Genomic DNA, 27,117 nt, shown 5'->3' with positions numbered 1-27,117 from the left:
CTAACTATCGTGGGATCACACTCATCAGCCTTCCCGGTAAGGTCTATTCAGGTGTACTGGAGAGGAGGCTACGCCGGATAGTCGAACCTCGGATTCAGGAGGAACAGTGTGGTTTTCGTCCTGGTCGTGGAACTGTGGACCAGCTCTATACTCTGGGCAGGGTCCTTGAGGGTGCATGGGAGTTTGCCCAACCAGTCTACATGTGCTTTGTGGACTTGGAGAAGGCATTCGACCGTGTACCCCGGGAAGTCCTGTGGGGAGTGCTCAGAGAGTATGGGGTATCGGACTGTCTGATTGTGGCGGTCCGCTCCCTGTATGATCAGTGTCAGAGCTTGGTCCGCATTGCCGGCAGTAAGTCGGACACTTTTCCAGTGAGGGTTGGACTCCGCCAAGGCTGCTCTTTGTCACCCATTCTGTTCATAACCTTTATGGACAGAATTTCTAGGCGCAGTCAAGGCGTTGAGGGGATCTGGTTTGGTGGCTGCAGGATTAGGTCTCTGCTTTTTGCAGATGATGTGGTCCTGATGGCTTCATCTGGCCAGGATCTTCAGCTCTCACTGGATCGGTTCGCAGCCGAGTGTGAAGCGACTGGGATGAGAATCAGCACCTCCAAGTCCGAGTCCATGGTTCTTGCCCGGAAAAGGGTGGAGTGCCATCTCCGGGTTGGGGAGGAGATCTTGCCCCAAGTGGAGGAGTTCAAGTACCTGGGAGTCTTGTTCACGAGTGAGGGAAGAGTGGATCGTGAGATCGACAGGCGGATCGATGCGGCGTCTTCAGTAATGCGGACGCTGTATCGATCCGTTGTGGTGAAGAAGGAGCTGAGCCGGAAGGCAAAGCTCTCAATTTACCGGTCGATCTACGTTCCCATCCTCACCTATGGTCATGAGCTTTGGGTTATGACTGAAAGGACAAGATCACGGGTACAAGCGGCCCAAATGAGTTTCCTCCGCCGGGTGGCGGGTCTCTCCCTTAGAGATAGGGTGAGAAGCTCTGTCATCCGGGAGGAGCTCAAAGTAAAGCCGCTGCTCCTCCACATGGAGAGGAGCCAGATGAGGTGGTTCGGGCATCTGGTCAGGATGCCACCCGAACGCCTCCCTAGGGAGGTGTTTAGGGCACGTCCGACTGGTAGGAGGCCACGGGGAAGACCCAGGACACGTTGGGAAGACTATGTCTCCCGGCTGGCCTGGGAACGCCTCGGGGTCCCACAGGACGAGCTGGACCAAGTGGCTGGGGAGAGGGAAGTCTGGGCTTCCCTGCTTAGGCTGCTGCCCCCGCGACCCGACCTCGGATAAGTGGAAGAAGATGGATGGATGGATGGATTTTTTTAGATATATGTGTGCTAGTTCTAGCTATTAGGCTGTTCTAGTTACTTGTTGGGGGCAGCTATTTGTGATTCTAGCGTTGTTGTCGGGTTTTTTTTAAATGCACTGTAGCACTTTGAGGTTGTTTGCTCAATGTAAAGTGTTTTTACAAATAAAATCTATTATTATTATTAAAATTTTTGTGTTGAACTTTTAGAAATGAGAGGTTCAATCGCCCATTATTTTTTTCATTTAAAAATGTCAAATATATTAAATTCATATTCAAATGTTCTTTTTTTTTCAGAATTTTCCACACAATGTAAAATGTTGGCACTGTTGGAACCATATTTCAATGTTAGCACTGTGTGCTAGTGCAAAGCTCACCTAGCACAAATAGTCTCCTGTTGCCCTCAGTGGACTGAGTTTGAATGTGGCCCTCAGGTGGACAACCAGCTGCTGGGCAGCACCCAGCCTGTCATGCTGTGTGTGACTCCAATGTGCAGCGACGGCATGGTGCTTGACAGCGGGCCAGCCTTGCAAGTCAACTCCGTCAAAGTTCCCAGCAGCCTGATGCTCACTGATATCTTCAAGGTCCGTAAACACACGATGAAGGACTTGTTCAGAGAGGAGAGTCTTGTGATGCCACAATTTGAATGTCTCTGCAGCACCTCATGGTGACAGCTGGACGCTTTAGTGTGATCATCGAAGAGAAGTTGTTGCTCAAGCTACTCAGCTTCTTTGGGTATGGACACACCGAAGCAGGTGAGTCAACCACGGAAACATCTCCAACACGTACATAGTCATACAAAAGCAGGGAAGTTGTGTAAATGGTCAATAAAAAGAGAATACAACAAATCCTTTTCAACTTATATTCAATTGAATAGACTGCAAAGACAAGATATTTCATGTTCACACTGACAAACTTTCTTCTTTTTTGCAAATAATCATGAACTTAGAATTTAATGGCAGCAACACATTGCAGAAAAGGCATGTTTACCAGTGTGTTACATGGCCTTTCCTTTTAACAACACTCAGTAAAGGTTTGGGAACTGAGGAGACACATTTTTGAAGTGGAATTCTTTCCCATTCTTGCTTGATGTACAGCTTAAGTTGTTCAACAGTCTCCCTTCTCATATTTTAGCCTTCACACATTTTCAATGTCTGGACTACAGGCAGGCCAGTCTAGTACCCTGCACTCTTTTACTATGAAGCCACGTTGTTGTAACACCTGGCTTGGCATTGTCTTGCTGAAATAAGCAGGGGCGTCCATGATAACGTTGCTTGGATGGCAACATACAGGTAAAAGCCAGTAAATTAGAATATTTTGAAAAACTTGATTTATTTCAGTAATTGCATTCAAAAGGTGTAACTTGTACATTATATTTATTCATTGCACACAGACTGATGCATTCAAATGTTTATTTCATTTAATTTTGATGATTTGAAGTGGCAACAAATGAAAATCCAAAATTCCGTGTGTCACAAAATTTGAATATTACTTAAGGCTAATACAAAAAAGGGATTTTTAGAAATGTTGGCCAACTGAAAAGTATGAAAATGAAAAATATGAGCATGTACAATACTCAATACTTGGTTGGAGCTCCTTTTGCCTCAATTACTGCGTTAATGCGGCGTGGCATGGAGTCGATGAGTTTCTGGCACTGCTCAGGTGTTATGAGAGCCCAGGTTGCTCTGATAGTGGCCTTCAACTCTTCTGCGTTTTTGGGTCTGGCATTCTGCATCTTCCTTTTCACAATACCCCACAGATTTTCTATGGGGCTAAGGTCAGGGGAGTTGGCGGGCCAATTTAGAACAGAAATACCATGGTCCGTAAACCAGGCACGGGTAGATTTTGCGCTGTGTGCAGGCGCCAAGTCCTGTTGGAACTTGAAATCTCCATCTCCATAGAGCAGGTCAGCAGCAGGAAACATGAAGTGCTCTAAAACTTGCTGGTAGACGGCTGCGTTGACCCTGGATCTCAGGAAACAGAGTGGACCGACACCAGCAGATGACATGGCACCCCAAACCATCGCTGATGGTGGAAACTTTACACTAGACTTCAGGCAACGTGGATCCTGTGCCTCTCCTGTCTTCCTCCAGACTCTGGGACCTCGATTTCCAAAGGAAATGCAAAATTTGCTTTCGTCAGAAAACATGACTTTTTTTTCACAATCTTGACCAGGGCGCGGTGATCCCTATCGCTTGTACACTTTTTCTGACCACAGTTTTTCCTTCCCTTTGCCTCTCCATTAATGTGTTTGGACACAGAGCTCTGAGAACAGCCAGCCTCTTCAGCAATAACCTTTTGTGTCTTTCCCTCCTTGTGCAATGTGTCGATGGTTGCCTTTTGGACAGCTGTCAAATCTGAAGTCTTCCCCATGTTTGTGTAGGCTTCAGAACTGGACTGAGAGACCATTTAAAGCCCTTTGCAGGTGTTTTGAGTTAATCAGCTGATTAGTTTGTGGCACCAGGTGTCTTCAAAATTGAACCCTTACACAATATTCTAATTTTGTGACACACGGAATTTTGGATTTTCATTTGTTGCCACTTCAAATCATCAAAATTAAATGAAATAAACATTTGAATGCATCAGTCTGTGTGCAATGAATAAATATAATGTACAAGTTACACCTTTTGAATGCAATTACTGAAATAAATCAAGTTTTTCAAAATATTCTAATTTACTGGCTTTTACCTGTATGTTGCTCCAAAAGCTGTATGTACCTTTCAGCATTAATGGTGCCTTCACAGATGTGTAAGTTACCCATGTCTTGGCCACTAATACACCCCCATACCATCACACATGCTGCCTTTTACACTTTCACCCTAGAACAGTCCCCATGCTTCTTTTCCTCTTTGCTCCACAGTTTCCAAAAACAATTTGAAATGTGGACAGAACACTTTTCCACTTTGCATCAGTCCATCTTAGATGAGCTCGGGCCCAGCGAAGCGTTTCTGGGTGTTGTTGATAAATGGCTTTGGCTTTGGATAGTAAATAAGCAGGGGCGTCCATGGTAACGTTGCTTGGATGGCAACATATGTTGCTCCAAAAGCTGTATGTACCTTTCAGCATTAATGGCGCCTTCACAGATGTGTAAGTTACCCATGTCTTGGGCACTAATACACCCCCATACCATCACACATGCTGCCTTTTACACTTTGCGCCTTTAACAATCCGGATGGTTCTTAATCCTCTTTGGTCCGGAGGACACGACGTCCAGTTTCCAAAAACAATTTGAAATGTGGACTCGTCAGACCACACAACACTTTTCCACTTTGTATCAGTCCATCTTAGATGAGCTCAGGCCCAGTGAAGCCGATGGCGTTTCTGGGTGTTGTTGATAAACGGTTTTCGCCTTGCATAGGAGAGTTTTAACTTGCACTTACAGATGTAGCGACCAACTGTGGTTACTGACAGTGGTTTTCTGAAGTGTTCCTGAGCCCATGTGGTGATATCCTTTACACGCTGATGTGGCTTTTTGATGCAATAGCACCTGAGGGATCTAAGGTGCGTAATATCATGGCTTACGTGCAGTGATTTCTCCACATTCTCTGAACCTTTTGATGATATTACGGAGCGTAGATGGTGAAATCCCCAAATTCCTTGTTGAGAAATGTTGTTCTTAAACAATTTGCTCAGGCATTTGTTGACAAAGTGGTGACCCTCGCCCCGTCCTTGTTTGTGAATGGAAGCTGCTTTTATACCCAATCATGGCACTCACCTGTTCCCAATTAGCCTGTTCACCTGTGGGATGTTCCAAATAAGTCTTTGAAGAGCATTCCTCAACTTTCTCACTCTTCTTTGCCACTTGTGCCAGCTTTTTGGAAACATGTTGCTAATATTTGCAAGTTCCAACGTTAAATATCTTGTCTTTGCAGTCTATTCAATTGAATATAAGTTGAAAAGGATTTGTTGTATTCTCTTTTTATTTACCATTTACACAACCTGACAACTTCACTGCTTTTGTACATTCAGAGGATTATTTGTGATGAACTGCTAACATGGACATGAATGTTGTTACATCAATGCCTAGAAAAGTTCCAGGCCTAGCATTTCATACGTACATAGACACAATAACACAAGTTGTGGATGCAGAGCTGGAGAAACTGGATGAAAACCTCCATGAGAGACCCAACAGGGATGCAGGACCCCCCAAGCGCTACTACTTTGAGAACCTGAAGATCAGCCTCCCTCAGGTCAAGCTGAGTGTCCTCACCTCTCACAAGCTGCCTGCCGACCTCAAGGTAACCTTTCTCACGGAACCTTCGTCTATTGGAATGGATCTGCTGAGTCCTGGTGTGTTGTCAACACAGGCTCTGAAAGGTACCTTGGGATTCCCGCTGGTTCGTTTTGAGGACGCTGTTGTCAACATGTACCCGTTCACCAGAGTGCACCCCTACGAGACCCAGGAGATCATCATCAACGACATCCTCAAGCATTTCAGAGAGGTAGGAGCACGTCATTAATGGAGCTGTTGTCATCTAATTAGTACAGTGGAACCTTTATTCATCAACTTAGTTGGTTTGTACATTGAAAAGTTTGTATAGTGAAGCATAATCCCCATAAGAAACAATGTCAACATGAAGAATTGTGGCTAGCCTCCACTAAAGTTGATATTCTAGTAAAGGTTTAAAGACAATATAAAGTGTCAAACAGACTTTATCTTTATTAACTGTCCTGTATGTACTGCTAGAAGTCCCTTTGGTGCCCTCACAAACAATCAGAAATCCCAAACATGCTGCTCCATTTAAAGAAAGTACAATCTTACATTAGCAATGGCAAAGAAGGAGCTGAAGGAAGGAATAGGGTGCCACTGAATGAAAAATAACCCTTCTCCTCCGTTGTGAAATAAGTATCTTTTTCAAGAACAACTGCTTACCCCCCAAATCCTCCACACGACACCTGCGCTAACCTCCTCCAACCTCCGAGGACAAAGCTCCGAACTATGGGGGACCGGGCTTTCTGCTCCCAGTCTGTGGAACGCTCTCCCTGACCACCTGAGGGCACCACAGACTGTGGATGCTTTTAAAAAAGGCTTAAAAACCCTTCTTTTTTTTAAAAGCCTTTTTTTAGATATATGTGTGCTAGTTCTAGCTATTAAGCTGTTCTATTTTTTTTTTTTTTTACTACTTATTTTACTTGTTAAGGGCAGCTATTTGTGGTTCTAGCGTTTTTTTTTTGTTGTTGTTTTTTTTAAATGCACTGTAGCACTTTGAGGTTGTTTGCTCAATGTAAAGTGCTTTAACAAATAGAATCTATTATTATTATTATTATTATTATTATTAAGAAAAGCTGCGGTACGAAGCCTGCTTGGTCGATTCTTCCATACTTGCTCTAAAAGTTTGTAAATCAAAAAGTGTGCAAATTGTGGTTTTTGTAAATTGAGGTTGAACTGTAGTATAATTTATATAGCGCTTTTTCTCTAGTGACTCAGAGCGCTTTACCTAGTGACAGCCATGATCTAAGTTACATTGTATTTAAAGCAGTGTGGGTGGCACTGGGGGAAGGTGGGTGGCACTGGGAGAAGGTGGGTGGCACTGGGAGAAGGTGGGTGACACTGGGAGAAGGTGGGTGGCACTGGGAGCAGGTGGTGGCACTGGGAGAAGGTGGGTGGCACTGGGAGAAGGTGGGTGGCACTAGGAGCAGGTGGGTGGCACTGGGAGAAGGTGGGTGGCACTGGGAGAAGGTGGGTGGCACTGGGAGCAGGTGGGTGGCACTGGGAGAAGGTGGGTGGCACTGGGAGCAGGTGGGTGGCACTGGGAGAAGGTGGGTGGCACTGGGAGCAGGTGGGTGGCACTGGGAGAAGATGGGTGGCACTGGGAGAAGGTGGGTGGCACTGGGAGCAGGTGGGTGGCACTGGGAGAAGGTGGGTGGCACTGGGAGCAGGTGGGTGGCACTGGGAGAAGGTGGCTGGCACTGGGAGAAGGTGGGTGGCACTGGGAGAAGATGAGTGGCACTGGGAGAAGGTGGGTGGCACTGGGAGAAGGTGGGTGGCACTGGGAGAAGGTGGGTGGCACTGGGAGCAGGTGGGTGGCACTGGGAGAAGGTGGGTGGCACTGGGAGCAGGTGGGTGGCACTGGGAGAAGGTGGGTGGCACTGGGAGAAGGTGGGTGGCACTGGGAGCAGGTGGGTGGCACTGGGAGAAGGTGGGTGGCACTGGGAGCAGGTGGGTGGCACTGGGAGAAGGTGGGTGGCACTGGGAGAAGGTGGGTGGCACTGGGAGAAGGTGGGTGGCACTGGGAGAAGGTGGGTGGCACTGGGAGCAGGTGGGTGACACTGGGAGAAGGTGGGTGGCACTGGGAGCAGGTGGGTGTCACTGGGAGAAGGTGGGTGGCACTGGGAGCAGGTGGGTGGCACTGGGAGCAGGTGGGTGGCACTGGGAGCAGGTGGGTGGCACTGGGAGAAGGTGGGTGGCACTGGGAGCAGGTGGGTGGCACTGGGAGAAGGTGGGTGACACTGGGAGAAGGTGGGTGTCACTGGGAGCAGGTGGGTGTCACTGGGAGGAGGTGGGTGGCACTGGGAGCAGGTGGGTGGCACTGGGAGAAGGTGGGTGGCACTGGGAGCAGGTGGGTGGCACTGGGAGAAGGTGGGTGGCACTGGGAGAAGGTGGGTGGCACTGGGAGCAGGTGGGTGGCACTGGGAGAAGGTGGGTGGCACTTGGAGCAGGTGGGTGGCACTGGGAGAAGGTGGGTGGCACTGGGAGAAGGTGGGTGGCACTGGGAGAAGGTGGGTGGAACTGGGAGCAGGTGGGTGGCACTGGGAGAAGGTGGGTGGCACTGGGAGCAGGTGGGTGGCACTGGGAGAAGGTGGGTGGCACTGGGAGAAGATGGGTGGCACTGGGAGAAGGTGGGTGGCACTGGGAGAAGGTGGGTGGCACTGGGAGCAGGTGGGTGGCACTGGGAGAAGGTGGGTGGCACTGGGAGAAGGTGGGTGGCACTGGGAGCAGGTGGGTGGCACTGGGAGAAGGTGGGTGGCACTGGGAGCAGGTGGGTGGCTCTGGGAGAAGGTGGGTGGCACTGGGAGAAGTTGGTTGGCTCTGGGAGAAGGTGGTTGGCTCTGGGGGAAGGTGGGTGGCACTGGGAGCAGGTGGGAGGCACTGGGAGCAGGTGGGTGGCACTGGGCGAAGGTGGGTGGCACTGGGAGCAGGTGGGTGGCACTGGGAGAAGGTGGGTGGCACTGGGAGAAGGTGGGTGGCACTGGGAGCAGGTGGGTGGCACTGGGAGAAGATGGGTGGCACTGGGAGAAGGCGGGTGAAGTGCCTTGCCCAAGGACACAAAAGCTGTCACTAGGATAGCAGAAGCAGGAATCGAACCAAGAACCCTCAAGTTGCTGGCACGGCCGCTCTAATACGCTGCAGAGTCATTCTAAATGTTTTCTCTCATTTCTGTCTGCTTTTTCTCTCAAGGAGCTGATCAGCCAGGCAGCCCAGATCTTGGGATCCGTGGACTTCCTGGGGAATCCGATAGGACTCCTCAACGACGTGTCTGAGGGTGTGTCGGAGCTCATCAAGTACGGCAACGTGGGCGGTCTCATACGCAATGTGACACATGGCGTGTCCAACTCTGCTGCCAAGGTACGTCTTGTTTTACCCTCCATTGAGGAAATGTGGAGAACTTTGCACGCGTCACCTCACACCTGTATCTTTCAGTTTGCAGGGACCTTATCTGATGGGCTGGGGAAGACCATGGACAACCGCCACCAGACGGAGCGAGAGTACATCAGATACCACGGCGCCACTAGTGGAGAGCACCTGGTCGCAGGCATCCACGGACTAGCTCATGGTATCATCTCTTTTTTATTAGGCCCACCACATAATACCCCGACGTCAGAGGGGTCCAAACCTTTTAGTATGGGGCTGAAACCCCACTGCATATTATTGTCCAGTGCAATAACAGTACTGAAATGAAGGCTAAAAGGCCATTCATGGGAGCTTTAAGAAAAAAAGAAGTAACCAAATAGTTACTTTTCACAGTAACGCATTACTTTTTGGTGTAAGTAACTGAGTTAGTAACTGAGTTACTTTTGAAATAAAGTAACTGTAACTAGTTACTGGTTTTCAGTAACTAACCCAACACTGCTTCTCAGTAATGTAATACATGTACTTTGACGCAGGGATCATAGGAGGCATGACCAGCATCATCACCTCCACGGTGGAGGGTGTGAAGACGGAGGGTGGAGTCACTGGCTTCTTCTCCGGTCTGGGTAAAGGTCTGGTCGGCACGGTGACCAAACCGGTGGCGGGAGCGCTGGACTTTGCTTCAGAGACGGCACAGACGGTCCGAGACATGGCCAGTCTCAGTAACCACAGGTGGGCGACCGTCTTACCGCCGTTATCTTCAACCCTTAAAGGGAAACTGCACTTTTTTGGGAATTGTGCCTATCTTTCACAATCATTACGAGAAGACAAAAGTTTGTTTTTTTACGCTTTTTAACATTTAAAATGGTCTCGTTGTAGGTGGCTAGCAATGCAGCTAATGTTAGCAATCATTTCTACCTTTAAAAAATGCATTCATAAACCATCAACAATACTTCATTTACGTTGTGTAACATGTATAATAACAACTGTAGCAACATTCTTATCGTAAGAGAGAACACTGAGGAACTCTTATTCTAGCGTACTAACACATCAATATTAGCCGTAGAAGCTAACTACAGAAAGAGATAAGCTAGCTTCTACGTCAGCACGAAACACCTTTGAGTTTGTAATACACAACACTGTGATACTACACCAATCTGTACTGAGTGGAAAAACATCATATTACAGTACCTGTAAAGTATTATTTCATGTTTTGTTTGTACACAGCTAGTATGTACTATAGTTGTAATAACACACATGACGTGTATCATGATCAATATAAAGTGTGACTCACTCCATGGACAATTGTCTGTTTGGTCCAGCTGGCCAGCGAACTTTTTACCGGTTTATTTGGGTAATCACTCCATTTATGTCGAAATAGCATGGCTATAAGTTCCTTATTTTGCAGCTTCAAGTCACTTTCACCTCACTCTCTTGGCTTAGGTCTGCTCCAATGTCTCACTCTTCCTTCATGCTGGCTTCTATAAGCAGTAGTTCATCCTCTATTTTTGGACAAATGAAGATTCACAACCTTATCTTTTTGAAGCTGAATATACAGAGGATGAACTACTGCTTATAGAAGCCAGCATATGAAGGAAGAGTGAGACATTGGAGCAGATCTAAGCCGAGAGAATGAGGTGAAAGTGACTTGAAGCTGCAAAATAAGGAACTTATAGCCATGCTATTTTGACATAAATGGAGTGATTACCCAAATAAACCGGTAAAAACTTTGCTTGCCAGCTGGACCAAACAGACAACTGTCCGTGAAATAGTCGTCTTTCTTGTTTCTTACCAAGTCTGCCATGATTACAACACACACACACACACATTTTGTATCTGGAAGTGGGAAGACACATTGTCGGAAGTGCGCTGCTATGAAAACGGAAATTTATGCGCAAAAGAAGTCAGTCCCTGAATTGATTAAAATGATCAAAATACGGTAAATATTGTACATATTACATATTGTTATGAAGGTGTCTGTTACTACATTATATATATACTTGCAGTGTGTATATTGTACATATTACATATTGTTATGAAGGTGTCTGTTACTACATTATATATATACTTGCAGTGTGTATGTTGTACATATTACATATTGTTATGAAGGTGTCTGTTACTACATTATATATATACTTGCAGTGTGTATATTGTACATATTACATATTGTTATGAAGGTGTCTGTTACAACATTATATGTATACTTGCAGTGTGTATATTGTACATATTACATATTGTTATGAAGGTGTCTGTTACTACATTATATATATACTTGCAGTGTGTATATAGTACATATTACATATTGTTATGAAGGTGTCTGTTACTACATTATATATATACTTGCAGTGTGTATGTTGTACATATTACATATTGTTATGAAGGTTTCTGTTATGTTACAACATTATATATATACTTGCAGTGTGTATGTTGTACATATTACATATTGTTATGAAGGTGTCTGTTACTACATTATATATATACTTGCAGTGTGTATATAGTACATATTACATATTGTTATGAAGGTGTCTGTTACTACATTATATATATACTTGCAGTGTGTATGTTGTACATATTACATATTGTTATGAAGGTTTCTGTTATGTTACAACATTATATATATACTTGCAGTGTGTATGTTGTACATATTACATATTGTTATGAAGGTGTCTGTTACTACACTATATATATACTTGCAGTGTGTATATTGTACATATTACTTATTGTTATGAAGGTGTCTGTTACTACATTATATACTGTATATCCTTGCAGTGTGTATATTGTACATATTACATATTGTTATGAAGGTTTCTGTTACAACATTATATATATACTTGCAGTGTGTATATTGTACATATTACATATTGTTATGAAGGTGTCTGTTACTACATTATATATATACACTTGCAGTGTGTATATTGTACATATTACATATTGTTATGAAGGTGTCTGTTACTACATTATATATATACTTGTAGTGTGTATGTTGTACATATTACATATTGTTATGAAGGTGTCTGTTACAACATTATATATATACTTGCAGTGTGTATGTTGTACATATTACATATTGTTATGAAGGTGTCTGTTACTACTTTATATATATACTTGCAGTGTGTATATTGTACATATTGTTATGAAGGTGTCTGTTACTACATTATATATGTATAATGTGATGTATGATGATGTGTGGTGCAGGTTAAGTGTACAACGCGTGAGGAAACCTCGCTGCTGCAAAGGTCCTCAGGGTCTTCTGCCCCGCTACTCGGCCCTGCAGGCTGAGGGTCAGGAGCAGCTCTTCCGCCTGACCGACAACATCCAGTCTGAGTTGTAAGTGTCATCTCTTCCACTCGCAGTTGAAGGTCCCTTCATGCGCCGTCTTCCCTTTTCCCTCGACGGCAGCTTCATCGCGGTGGAGCCCATCGACAGCTACAGCGTGCTCATCTCCTCCAAAGTGGTCTACTTCCTGAAGCCGGGAGACCAGGTGGACCGTGAGGCCATTTTCCTGGAGATCAAGTATGACGACCTGTACCACAGTCTGGTGTCCAAGGATCATGGCAAGGTCTACGTGCAGCTCACCAAGAAGGCTGAAAGCACCAGCAGTGGAGTCGCCATGCCTGGACCCTCTCACCAGAAGCCCATGGTGAGACCACACAGCTGTCACACTCCATACTTCACCTTTATGACAATGGTGAGACCACACAGCTGTCACACTCCATACTTCACCTTTATGACAATGGTGAGACCACACAGCTGTCACACTCCATACTTCACCTTTATGACAATGGTGAGACCACACAGCTGTCACACTCCATACTTCACCTTTATGACAATGGTGAGACCACACAGCTGTCACACTCCATACTTCACCTTTATCAAAATCAACATGGAGAATTTCAGCTTTTTTACATAGCACTAACTACATATTACTAGGGATCAATCAATCAATCAATCAATGTTTATTTATATAGCCCTAAATCGCAAGTGTCTCAAAGGGCTGCACAAGCCACAACGACATCCTCGGTACAAAGCCCACATAAGGGCAAGGAAAAACTCACCCCAGTGGGACGTCGATGTGAATGACTATGAGAAACCTTGGAGAGGACCGCATATGTGGGTAACCCCCCCCCTCTAGGGGAGACCGAAAGCAATGGATGTCGAGTGGGTCTGACATAATATTGTGAGAGTCCAGTCCATAGTGGATCTAACATAATAGTAAGAGTCCAGTCCATAGTGGATCTAACATAATAGTGAGAGTCCAGTCCATAGTGGATCCAACATAATAGTAAGAGTCCAGTCCATAGTGGATCCAACATAATAGTGAGAGTCCAGTCCATAGTGGATCTAACATAATAGTGAGAGTCCAGTCCATAGTGGATCCAACATAATAGTAAGAGTCCAGTCCATAGTGGATCTAACATAATAGTGAGAGTCCAGTCCATAGTGGATCTAACATAATAGTGTGAGAGTCCAGTCCATAGTGGATCTAACATAATAGTGAGAGTCCAGTCCATAGTGGATCCAGCATAATAGTGAGAGTCCAGTCCATAGTGGATCTAACATAATAGTGAGAGTCCAGTCCATAGTGGATCCAACATAATAGTAAGAGTCCAGTCCATAGTGGATCTAACATAATAGTGAGAGTCCAGTCCATAGTGGATCTAACATAATAGTGTGAGAGTCCAGTCCATAGTGGATCTAACATAATAGTAAGAGTCCAGTCCATAGTGGATCTAACATAATAGTGAGAGTCCAGTCCATAGTGGATCCAGCATAATAGTAAGAGTCCAGTCCATAGTGGATCTAACATAATAGTGAGAGTCCAGTCCATAGTGGATCTAACATAATAGTGAGAGTCCAGTCCATAGTGGATCCAACATAATAGGAAGAGTCCAGTCCATAGTGGATCTAACATAATAGTGAGAGTCCAGTCCATAGTGGATCTAACATAATAGTGAGAGTCCAGTCCATAGTGGATCCAACATAATAGGAAGAGTCCCGTCCATAGTGGATCTAACATAATAGTGAGAGTCCAGTCCATAGTGGATCTAACATAATAGTGAGAGTCCAGTCCATAGTGGATCTAACATAATAGTGAGAGTCCAGTCCATAGTGGATCTAACATAATAGTGGATCTAACATAATAGTGAGAGTCCAGTCCATAGTGGATCCAACATAATAGCAAGAGTCCAGTCCATAGTGGATCTAACATAATAGTGAGAGTCCAGTCCATAGTGGGTCTGACATAATATTGTGAGAGTCCAGTCCATAGTGGATCCAACATAATAGTAAGAGTCCAGTCCATAGTGGATCTAACATAATAGTGGATCTAACATAATAGTGAGAGTCCAGTCCATAGTGGATCCAACATAATAGCAAGAGTCCAGTCCATAGTGGATCTAACATAATAGTGAGAGTCCAGTCCATAGTGGGTCTGACATAATATTGTGAGAGTCCAGTCCATAGTGGATCCAACATAATAGTAAGAGTCCAGTCCATAGTGGATCTAACATAATAGTGAGAGTCCAGTCCATAGTGGGTCTGACATAATATTGTGAGAGTCCAGTCCATAGTGGATCCAACATAATAGTAAGAGTCCAGTCCATAGTGGATCTAACATACGGTAATAGTGAGAGTCCAGTCCATAGTGGATCCACCATAATAGTAAGAGTCCAGTCCATAGTGGATCCAACATAATAGTGAGAGTCCAGTCCATAGTGGATCTAACATAATAGTGAGAGTCCAGTCCATAGTGGATCCAACATAATAGTAAGAGTCCAGTCCATAGTGGATCTAACATAATAGTGAGAGTCCAGTCCATAGTGGATCTAACATAATAGTGAGAGTCCAGTCCATAGTGGATCTAACATAATAGTGAGAGTCCAGTCCATAGTGGATCTAACATAATAGTGTGAGAGTCCAGTCCATAGTGGATCTAACATAATAGTGAGAGAGTCCAGTCCATAGTAGATCTAACATAATAGTGTGAGAGTCCAGTCCATAGTGGATCTAACATAATAGTGTGAGAGTCCAGTCCATAGTGGATCTAACATAATAGTGAGAGTCCAGTCCATAGTGGATCCAACATAATAGTAAGAGTCCAGTCCATAGTGGATCTAACATAATAGTGAGAGTCCAGTCCATAGTGGATCCAACATAATAGTAAGAGTCCAGTCCATAGTGGATCTAGCATAATAGTGAGAGTCCAGTCCATAGTGGATCCAACATAATAGGAAGAGTCCAGTCCATAGTGGATCTAACATAATAGTGAGAGTCCAGTCCATAGTGGATCCAACATAATAGTAAGAGTCCAGTCCATAGTGGATCTAACATAATAGTGAGAGTCCAGTCCATAGTGGGTCTGACATAATATTGTGAGAGTCCAGTCCATAGTGGATCCAACATAATAGTAAGAGTCCAGTCCATAGTGGATCTAACATAAGAGTGAGAGTCCAGTCCATAGTGGATCCAACATAATAGTAAGAGTCCAGTCCATAGTGGATCCAACATAATAGTGAGAGTCCAGTCCATAGTGGATCTAACATAATAGTGAGAGTCCAGTCCATAGTGGATCCAACATAATAGTAAGAGTCCAGTCCATAGTGGATCTAACATAATAGTGAGAGTCCAGTCCATAGTGGATCTAACATAATAGTGTGAGAGTCCAGTCCATAGTGGATCTAACATAATAGTAAGAGTCCAGTCCATAGTGGATCTAACATAATAGTGAGAGTCCAGTCCATAGTGGATCCAGCATAATAGTAAGAGTCCAGTCCATAGTGGATCTAACATAATAGTGAGAGTCCAGTCCATAGTGGATCTAACATAATAGTGAGAGTCCAGTCCATAGTGGATCCAACATAATAGGAAGAGTCCAGTCCATAGTGGATCTAACATAATAGTGAGAGTCCAGTCCATAGTGGATCTAACATAATAGTGAGAGTCCAGTCCATAGTGGATCCAACATAATAGGAAGAGTCCCGTCCATAGTGGATCTAACATAATAGTGAGAGTCCAGTCCATAGTGGATCTAACATAATAGTGAGAGTCCAGTCCATAGTGGATCTAACATAATAGTGAGAGTCCAGTCCATAGTGGATCTAACATAATAGTGGATCTAACATAATAGTGAGAGTCCAGTCCATAGTGGATCCAACATAATAGCAAGAGTCCAGTCCATAGTGGATCTAACATAATAGTGAGAGTCCAGTCCATAGTGGGTCTGACATAATATTGTGAGAGTCCAGTCCATAGTGGATCCAACATAATAGTAAGAGTCCAGTCCATAGTGGATCTAACATAATAGTGGATCTAACATAATAGTGAGAGTCCAGTCCATAGTGGATCCAACATAATAGCAAGAGTCCAGTCCATAGTGGATCTAACATAATAGTGAGAGTCCAGTCCATAGTGGGTCTGACATAATATTGTGAGAGTCCAGTCCATAGTGGATCCAACATAATAGTAAGAGTCCAGTCCATAGTGGATCTAACATAATAGTGAGAGTCCAGTCCATAGTGGGTCTGACATAATATTGTGAGAGTCCAGTCCATAGTGGATCCAACATAATAGTAAGAGTCCAGTCCATAGTGGATCTAACATACGGTAATAGTGAGAGTCCAGTCCATAGTGGATCCACCATAATAGTAAGAGTCCAGTCCATAGTGGATCCAACATAATAGTGAGAGTCCAGTCCATAGTGGATCTAACATAATAGTGAGAGTCCAGTCCATAGTGGATCCAACATAATAGTAAGAGTCCAGTCCATAGTGGATCTAACATAATAGTGAGAGTCCAGTCCATAGTGGATCTAACATAATAGTGAGAGTCCAGTCCATAGTGGATCTAACATAATAGTGTGAGAGTCCAGTCCATAGTGGATCTAACATAATAGTGAGAGAGTCCAGTCCATAGTAGATCTAACATAATAGTGTGAGAGTCCAGTCCATAGTGGATCTAACATAATAGTGTGAGAGTCCAGTCCATAGTGGATCTAACATAATAGTGAGAGTCCAGTCCATAGTGGATCCAACATAATAGTAAGAGTCCAGTCCATAGTGGATCTAACATAATAGTGAGAGTCCAGTCCATAGTGGATCCAACATAATAGTAAGAGTCCAGTCCATAGTGGATCTAGCATAATAGTGAGAGTCCAGTCCATAGTGGATCCAACATAATAGGAAGAGTCCAGTCCATAGTGGATCTAACATAATAGTGAGAGTCCAGTCCATAGTGGATCCAACATAATAGTAAGAGTCCAGTCCATAGTGGATCTAACATAATAGTGAGAGTCCAGTCCATAGTGGGTCTGACATAATATTGTGAGAGTCCAGTCCATAGTGGATCCAACATAATAGTAAGAGTCCAGTCCATAGTGGATCTAACATAAGAGTGAGAGTCCAGTCCATAGTGGATCTAACATAATAGTGAGAGTCCAGTCCATAGTGGATCCAACATAATAGTAAGAGTCCAGTCCATAGTGGATCTAACATAATAGTGAGAGTCCAGTCCATAGTGGGTCTGACATAATATTGTGAGAGTCCAGTCCATAGTGGATCCAACATAATAGTAAGAGTCCAGTCCATAGTGGATCCAACATAATAGTAAGAGTCCAGTCCATAGTGGATCTAACATAATAGTGAGAGTCCAGTCCATAGTGGATCCAACATAATAGTAAGAGTCCAGTCCATAGTGGATCTAACATAATAGTGAGAGTCCAGTCCATAGTGGATCCAACATAATAGTAAGAGTCCAGTCCATAGTGGATCTAACATAATAGTGAGAGTCCAGTCCATAGTGGATCCAACATAATAGTAAGAGTCCAGTCCATAGTGGATCTAACATAATAGTGAGAGTCCAGTCCATAGTGGATCTAACATAATAGTGTGAGAGTCCAGTCCATAGTGGATCTAACATAATAGTAAGAGTCCAGTCCATAGTGGATCTAACATAATAGTGAGAGTCCAGTCCATAGTGGATCCAGCATAATAGTAAGAGTCCAGTCCATAGTGGATCTAACATAATAGTGAGAGTCCAGTCCATAGTGGATCTAACATAATAGTGAGAGTCCAGTCCATAGTGGATCCAACATAATAGGAAGAGTCCAGTCCATAGTGGATCTAACATAATAGTGAGAGTCCAGTCCATAGTGGATCTAACATAATAGTGAGAGTCCAGTCCATAGTGGATCCAACATAATAGGAAGAGTCCCGTCCATAGTGGATCTAACATAATAGTGAGAGTCCAGTCCATAGTGGATCTAACATAATAGTGAGAGTCCAGTCCATAGTGGATCTAACATAATAGTGAGAGTCCAGTCCATAGTGGATCTAACATAATAGTGGATCTAACATAATAGTGAGAGTCCAGTCCATAGTGGATCCAACATAATAGCAAGAGTCCAGTCCATAGTGGATCTAACATAATAGTGAGAGTCCAGTCCATAGTGGGTCTGACATAATATTGTGAGAGTCCAGTCCATAGTGGATCCAACATAATAGTAAGAGTCCAGTCCATAGTGGATCTAACATAATAGTGGATCTAACATAATAGTGAGAGTCCAGTCCATAGTGGATCCAACATAATAGCAAGAGTCCAGTCCATAGTGGATCTAACATAATAGTGAGAGTCCAGTCCATAGTGGGTCTGACATAATATTGTGAGAGTCCAGTCCATAGTGGATCCAACATAATAGTAAGAGTCCAGTCCATAGTGGATCTAACATAATAGTGAGAGTCCAGTCCATAGTGGGTCTGACATAATATTGTGAGAGTCCAGTCCATAGTGGATCCAACATAATAGTAAGAGTCCAGTCCATAGTGGATCTAACATACGGTAATAGTGAGAGTCCAGTCCATAGTGGATCCACCATAATAGTAAGAGTCCAGTCCATAGTGGATCCAACATAATAGTGAGAGTCCAGTCCATAGTGGATCTAACATAATAGTGAGAGTCCAGTCCATAGTGGATCCAACATAATAGTAAGAGTCCAGTCCATAGTGGATCTAACATAATAGTGAGAGTCCAGTCCATAGTGGATCTAACATAATAGTGAGAGTCCAGTCCATAGTGGATCTAACATAATAGTGTGAGAGTCCAGTCCATAGTGGATCTAACATAATAGTGAGAGAGTCCAGTCCATAGTAGATCTAACATAATAGTGTGAGAGTCCAGTCCATAGTGGATCTAACATAATAGTGTGAGAGTCCAGTCCATAGTGGATCTAACATAATAGTGAGAGTCCAGTCCATAGTGGATCCAACATAATAGTAAGAGTCCAGTCCATAGTGGATCTAACATAATAGTGAGAGTCCAGTCCATAGTGGATCCAACATAATAGTAAGAGTCCAGTCCATAGTGGATCTAGCATAATAGTGAGAGTCCAGTCCATAGTGGATCCAACATAATAGGAAGAGTCCAGTCCATAGTGGATCTAACATAATAGTGAGAGTCCAGTCCATAGTGGATCCAACATAATAGTAAGAGTCCAGTCCATAGTGGATCTAACATAATAGTGAGAGTCCAGTCCATAGTGGGTCTGACATAATATTGTGAGAGTCCAGTCCATAGTGGATCCAACATAATAGTAAGAGTCCAGTCCATAGTGGATCTAACATAAGAGTGAGAGTCCAGTCCATAGTGGATCTAACATAATAGTGAGAGTCCAGTCCATAGTGGATCCAACATAATAGTAAGAGTCCAGTCCATAGTGGATCTAACATAATAGTGAGAGTCCAGTCCATAGTGGGTCTGACATAATATTGTGAGAGTCCAGTCCATAGTGGATCCAACATAATAGTAAGAGTCCAGTCCATAGTGGATCCAACATAATAGTAAGAGTCCAGTCCATAGTGGATCTAACATAATAGTGAGAGTCCAGTCCATAGTGGATCCAACATAATAGTAAGAGTCCAGTCCATAGTGGATCTAACATAATAGTGAGAGTCCAGTCCATAGTGGATCCAACATAATAGGAAGAGTCCAGTCCATAGTGGATCTAACATAATAGTGAGAGTCCAGTCCATAGTGGATCTAACATAATAGTGAGAGTCCAGTCCATAGTGGATCTAACATAATAGTGAGAGTCCAGTCCATAGTGGATCTAACATAATAGTAAGAGTCCAGTCCATAGTGGATCTAACATAATATTGTGAGAGTCCAGTCCATAGTGGATCCAACATAATAGTGAGAGTCCAGTCCATAGTGGATCCAACATAATAGTAAGAGTCCAGTCCATAGTGGATCTAACATAATAGTGAGAGTCCAGTCCATAGTGGATCCAACATAATAGTAAGAGTCCAGTCCATAGTGGATCTAGCATAATAGTGAGAGTCCAGTCCATAGTGGATCCAACATAATAGGAAGAGTCCAGTCCATAGTGGATCTAACATAATAGTGAGAGTCCAGTCCATAGTGGATCCAACATAATAGTAAGAGTCCAGTCCATAGTGGATCTAACATAATAGTGAGAGTCCAGTCCATAGTGGGTCTGACATAATATTGTGAGAGTCCAGTCCATAGTGGATCCAACATAATAGTAAGAGTCCAGTCCATAGTGGATCTAACATAAGAGTGAGAGTCCAGTCCATAGTGGATCTAACATAATAGTGAGAGTCCAGTCCATAGTGGATCCAACATAATAGTAAGAGTCCAGTCCATAGTGGATCTAACATAATAGTGAGAGTCCAGTCCATAGTGGGTCTGACATAATATTGTGAGAGTCCAGTCCATAGTGGATCCAACATAATAGTAAGAGTCCAGTCCATAGTGGATCCAACATAATAGTAAGAGTCCAGTCCATAGTGGATCTAACATAATAGTGAGAGTCCAGTCCATAGTGGATCCAACATAATAGTAAGAGTCCAGTCCATAGTGGATCTAACATAATAGTGAGAGTCCAGTCCATAGTGGATCCAACATAATAGGAAGAGTCCAGTCCATAGTGGATCTAACATAATAGTGAGAGTCCAGTCCATAGTGGATCTAACATAATAGTGAGAGTCCAGTCCATAGTGGATCTAACATAATAGTGAGAGTCCAGTCCATAGTGGATCTAACATAATAGTAAGAGTCCAGTCCATAGTGGATCTAACATAATATTGTGAGAGTCCAGTCCATAGTGGATCCAACATAATAGTGAGAGTCCAGTCCATAGTGGAGCTAACATAATAGTGTGAGAGTCCAGTCAATAGTGGATCTAACATAATATTGTGAGAGTCCAGTCCATAGTGGATCTAACATAATAGTGAGAGAGTCCAGTCCATAGTGGATCTAACATAATAGTGAGAGTCCAGTCCATAGTGGATCCAACATAATAGTAAGAGTCCAGTCCATAGTGGATCTAACATAATAGTGAGAGTCCAGTCCATAGTGGATCTAACATAATAGTAAGAGTCCAGTCCATAGTGGATCTAACATAATAGTGAGAGTCCAGTCCATAGTGGATCTAACATAATAGTAAGAGTCCAGTCCATAGTGGGGCCAGCAGGACACCATCCCGAGCGGAGAAGGGTCAGCAGCGCAGAGATGTTCCCAGCCGATGCACAGGCGAGCGGTCCAGACTCTGAACAGCCAGCACTTCATCCATGGCCACCGGACCTAACCCCAAATCTCAAAATTGTGCTCTAGCGCAATTTTTTAATGAAACGCACAAAAAACTGCTCCTCGGATGAAAAAACTGACAAAACTGCCTGTAACTCTCCTGGCGAAGGTCGGAGAGACATGAAACAAAAACCTCTATGTAGGTCTCACTTAGACCTACATTTCATAAACTGACAACCCCCAGCAAAAATCAACAGGAAGTTTGCTATTCCCCCTTCAAAACAATTTTTTTGTAAAAACCGGTCACCTTCCTTCAAAAACTATCTCCTCTGAGCGCGTTTGTCCTTTCGGCTTCAAACTAACACAGGAGAGAGATTAAACCCTTGTGTATAAAATAACAGAACAGTGTTTTAATACCTGCTCCGGTTTTGATTTTATGACCCTTCAAAGACCCGCTGCGCTGATGCTGCTGCGCTGCTGTTTTTTTTAAGATGGTTGCTTAAAAGCAGGAAGCACCAGCGTGCCCACACAATGCAGACAAGGTAGGTACACTAGACAAAAGTATTGGGACACTTATGACTACCACCGGACAAAAGTATTGGGACACTTAGGCCGAAAACTGGACAAAAGTATTGGGACACTTAGGCCGAAAACTGGACAAAAGTATTGGGACACTTGGGACTACAACTTGACAAAAGTATTGGGACACTTGGGACTCAAAGTAGACAAAAGTATTGGGACACTTATGACTACCACCGGACAAAAGTATTGGGACACTTGGGCCGAAAACTGGACAAAAGTATTGGGACACTTAGGCCGAAAACTGGACAAAAGTATTGGGACACTTGGGACTACAACTTGACAAAAGTATTGGGACACTTGGGACTAAAACTGGACAAAAGTATTGGGACACTTAGGACTAGCACCTGCCAAATACGCGGGCCCGACCAACGCTGCTTGCAGCTTTAATTTGTATTTGACTTTATTAAAAAAAAAATTCCTTTGCACAACATATTATAAATACACATTATACACAACATAAACACAGTTCAATGATAAAGACATGTGAGATATCCTTGTACACGTGTTAGTTAAACCTTTGTACCAATGATATACTATATACAAACACTTATACTGTCATGACTTGGTCCTGGGTGTTTGCTTTTCCGGGATGCAACGGAAAGTTGGCTCGGGCGAGACGGGAATGTGAGTACATTTTTATTTAACACTATAACTACAAAACAAGGAAGTAAACAAAAGGCGCGCACAATGGCGGAGAACAAACTATGAAAAACAAAAAGACTATAAACGTGGAACAAAAACTTACTTTGGCATGGGACATGAAGCAGGATCTTAGAGGATGAAGAGTGTACAGAAGCATAAATGCGGGATGTCGCCAGAAAGACAAACTGAAAACAATGAACTTAAATACTACATACATGATTAACGAAAACAGGTGCGTGACTGAAAACGTGAAACAGGTGCGTGACGTGACAGGTGAAAACTAATGGGTTGCTATGGTGATAAACAAGAGTGCACAATGAGTCCAAACGTGGAACAGGTGAAACTAATGGGTAATCATGGAAACAAGACGAGGGAGTGAAAAGCCAGAAACTAAACAAAACATGACTAAGACAAAACATGATTACACAGACATGACATATACTTCCATTATTATTGATATCTAGTTTGTAATTAACATTGATCATAGTATTAACTACTTTGTTGATTCAAGACTGATATATTTTTCCAAGACATTGGTCTTAAAGTGTTTTTTAAATGTTGCAATTGTTGTCATGATCGCTACAGGGAAAACAGGATTTGGTAAGATTTTTGTCATTTCCAGCGTGAAAGCAAAGCCAAGAAAGTCGGGTTAGTGAACTAGTAAAGAGACAGCGAATAGCCTGGTTAGCAGCCGCGAGACCATCGAAAATCACTTTTAACGCCATCACCTGGTACTTGTTGGTTGGTTCACGGCATTTTCACACTGGTAAGTTTGAATCAAAGCAGGTTTTTTGTCAGGTTCAAACACTGATGACATTTATTAAACAGACAAGAAGCAAGGAATCGTGCTCCTCTATTTATTTGGGAGGTCTTTGGTTACATCACTGAGGCTGCCTCTGAAGGAAGGGGGGTAATCTCAGCAGCCTCAGTTAGACATCATTTATGATTATTCATGAAATGGAAATGTGATATCGCCCTGTCTCTGCTTTGTCTGCGTCACGGTACTCAATGTTCGCCCTCAGTTCTGGACGCAAACACTGATACGAGACGATGTCCCTTTGCACAGATAGAAAAGTACAACTTCAGCACAATTGATAATAACTATAGCAACGGCCTTTAAGCATAAGAGTTGTGAGATAACTTACACATAATTATTCTAACAGTTTTATCAAGTTGCACACCTAGCATTTAGTAGGCTGTTAGCATTATCCAAGCTAGCTGGGGTTACAAACAACGTACAGTATTTTTGTTGTTGTCTGTTAACTTTTAGTCATGGATAAGCACAAAAATGAAAGAGTATTATTTCCGGAGAAGTAGCGCAGTGATCAAAAGTATTTCAAAGTAATAATGGGCTTGTTTTTTTTCCCAGGGAAAGCTGAGTATGAAATGGGGGGGAGCACCCTGGGAAAGTTGTAGATTCCGGGAGGAAAATGAGCCTTAGCAGACTTTGCTTTATAAGTTTTTCCACCGGTATAAAAAGTGGCTTTAGTAGACAAGTTTGGCTTCGACAATGGCGGCGGCTTACTCAAATCTGGATCAGTTCCACCAATTTTACCTTTTTTTTCCAAGGTAGCGAACCTCTGGAATATGTTCCCGTTTGTCTCGCTACAGTCTTTGTACGATCCGTTTGAATCCAGTCTGTTTGCAGTCTCACGTTACTGCGGGCACAGTACAGCATTGTTCTGGCCATTGTGGAGGATGCTTATATGTTTAAGAGTTCTTTCTTTTCACATAGTCATGTTTAGAGGATCTAGTACTTTTCCTTTTTTTATTCTAACTAGTTTCTCTTGTGTTCAGAGGTCTGTTTTGTGTCTCAACCTTGGAATGTGAAGACCTCCCCCATTGGTTCCTTATCAGTGTTGCGAGGGAGAGATGGGGTTTTTCTTTGTGTGAAAAGGATTTGGTTTTTCCTTTGGAATGCCAGATCAACTAGAGCAGCCGATACAAATGTTTTGGTTAAACTGATCTCCTAAAGCTTTGGTATAACTTTGAAAATATTCCAATTCTGTCTTGATGGTCCTTCTTACTCAGCATATATGTCATCGAAAGAATTTGGGATTGACCAGTAACTTAGATTCCCTGGGAGGAAGAACTGGTGGACGCAACACCATCAAAATGGCTACCGCGGCCCCACAATGCATTGCGAAATCACGTGCCCTTTCCAGCCCACTTGACATGCTACTGATTAGCATTAGCCATTTTACATGCTTTCCTCAACACCTTCAAATGTGTTCATGGAAAGTACAGTTAAGATGCACGTTTCAATGGTGTGTATTAAAAACGTTACTTACAGTATAATTACAGTATTTTAGGGCGCAACCAAAGACTCGATATAGCAAAGACTGAACTGACTAGCCAACATACCATAACCTATACACTACGGGGGAATAAAATAGGATAGCACTTTGTCGTTGCACTTAAAGAGTACAAGGTAATGACATTTTTAGCGCAGACCCGTTGAAGAGCAGACTTACCTTGTACAGGTTAACCGAACAGGAACGTAAAAGGTGGGAAAGTGGTAAATCTGGGAAGAAGAGGAGGAGAACAAACAAGTCCCAGACTAAACTTCTAGGGGTAGAGGGTATTTAGTTAGAGACCAGACCATCTGTTTCTCAAATTCATCATACTTTGCTATGCACAGCAGACGGCGTCTCCAAGATGTTGTCCAGATTTAGTCCAAAATCACAAATGCCCAGAGTTCTGCCCGAATCCTTCAATCATTGCTGGCAGTTTTAGGGTAGCGACTACCAGCGTTTTCCAAGGTCTTGACACACCAGAGCAGGACTTTCTGCAGTCAGCAGATGATAATGATTCCTAGTAGGTAGATAGTATCTTCTACGTCCTCCACCTCCAGGCAGGCCAGCAACAACCGTTGGGTCATGACAGACAAGGTTCCCCCCCAACCCCAGATCTTCTCTTTTTCGTTTTTAGTTGATCAATTCCCTTGTTTGGATTTGGGAGAGCGGTGCAAAAGGAGGCTAGGAGAAGGTTAAGACAAGACAAAACACAGAAGCAGAGAGAAGGGAGAGAGGAAAGCGTCCGCCATCTCACTTCTTGGACTGGGTAGACTTCAAAAGACAAGATGTAGCAACTGGAGAGCAGTTATCATAGTTAGCTCATTTTTAAATGTTGCAATAATACTCTGGGCAGGGTCCTTGAGGGTGCATGGGAGTTTGCCCAACCAGTCTACATGTGTTTTGTGGACTTGGAGAAGGCATTCGACCGTGTCCCTCGGGAAGTCCTGTGGGGAGTGCTCAGAGAGTACGGGGTATCGGACTGTCTGATTGTGGCGGTCCGCTCCCTGTATGATCAGTGCCAGAGCTTGGTCCGCATTGCCGGTAGTAAGTCGGACACGTTTCCAGTGAGGGTTGGACTCCGCCAAGGCTGCCCTTTGTCACCCATTCTGTTCTGAACTTTTATGGACAGAATTCTAGGCGCAGTCAAGGCGTTGAGGGGATCTGGTTTGGTGGCTGCAGGATTAGGTCTCTGCTTTTTGCAGATGATGTGGTCCTGATGGCTTCATCTGGCCAGGATCTTCAGCTCTCACTGGATCGGTTCGCAGCCGAGTGTGAAGCGACTGGGATGAGAATCAGCACCTCCAAGTCCGAGTCCATGGTTCTCGCCCGGAAAAGGGTGGAGTGCCATCTCCGGGTTGGGGAGGAGATCTTGCCCCAAGTGGAGGAGTTCAAGTACCTCGGAGTCTTGTTCACGAGTGACGGAAGAGTGGATCGTGAGATCGACAGGCGGATCGGTGCAGCGTCTTCAGTAATGCGGACGCTGTATCGATCCGTTGTGGTGAAGAAGGAGCTGAGCCGGAAGGCAAAGCTCTCAATTTACCGGTCGATCTACGTTCCCATCCTCACCTATGGTCATGAGCTTTGGGTTATGACCGAAAGGACAAGATCACGGGTACAAGCGGCCCAAATGAGTTTCCTCTGCCGGGTGGCGGGGCTCTCCCTTAGAGATAGGGTGAGAAGCTCTGCCATCCGGGGGGAGCTCAAAGTAAAGCCACTGCTCCTCCACATGGAGAGGAGCCAGATGAGGTGGTTCGGGCATCTGGTCAGGATGCCACCCGAACGCCTCCCTAGGGAGGTGTTTAGGGCACGTCCAACCGGTAGGAGGCCGCGGGGAAGACCCAGGACACGTTGGGAAGATTATGTCTCCCGGCTGGCCTGGGAACGCCTCGGGGTCCCACAGGAAGAGCTGGACGAAGTGGCTGGGGAGAGGGAAGTCTGGGCTTCCCTGCTTAGGCTGCTGCCCCCGCGACCCGACCTCGGATAAGCGGAAGAAGATGGATGGATGGATGGAATAAAAAGTGACATTTTATTATTAAAAACAATATTTATTAGCAAACACAAAAATAATGAAAGTTGGTACCGTTGAGTACCAGTATTGATTCCCAGTTGCCTGGAATTGGTACTGTACCCATCCCTACACAGTACCACCACCGTATCGGTACTGTACCCATCCCTACACAT

General features: G+C 44.0%; 1 protein-coding gene across 4 annotated transcripts in view; it reads left to right on the top strand.

Moving 5' to 3' along the window:
- vps13d (vacuolar protein sorting 13 homolog D) overlaps positions 1-27,117 on the top strand; it is a 231,646-nt gene that overhangs the window by 202,673 nt on the left and 1,856 nt on the right. For all 4 annotated transcript variants that reach the window (XM_061973410.2, XM_061973417.2, XM_061973395.2 and 1 more), the window contains 9 exons: positions 1,743-1,892; positions 1,967-2,063; positions 5,398-5,546; positions 5,616-5,750; positions 8,708-8,875; positions 8,951-9,083; positions 9,415-9,610; positions 12,074-12,205; positions 12,278-12,518. In XM_061973410.2, coding sequence (XP_061829394.2) covers positions 1,743-1,892; positions 1,967-2,063; positions 5,398-5,546; positions 5,616-5,750; positions 8,708-8,875; positions 8,951-9,083; positions 9,415-9,610; positions 12,074-12,205; positions 12,278-12,518 — 1,401 coding nt within the window. The remainder of the gene's footprint in view (positions 1-1,742; positions 1,893-1,966; positions 2,064-5,397; positions 5,547-5,615; positions 5,751-8,707; positions 8,876-8,950; positions 9,084-9,414; positions 9,611-12,073; positions 12,206-12,277; positions 12,519-27,117) is intronic.

Source organism: Nerophis lumbriciformis, linkage group LG01 (assembly GCF_033978685.3).
Source record: "Nerophis lumbriciformis linkage group LG01, RoL_Nlum_v2.1, whole genome shotgun sequence".
Classification (NCBI taxonomy): domain Eukaryota; kingdom Metazoa; phylum Chordata; class Actinopteri; order Syngnathiformes; family Syngnathidae; genus Nerophis; species Nerophis lumbriciformis.
This window is presented reverse-complemented; position numbering and strand designations above follow the sequence as displayed.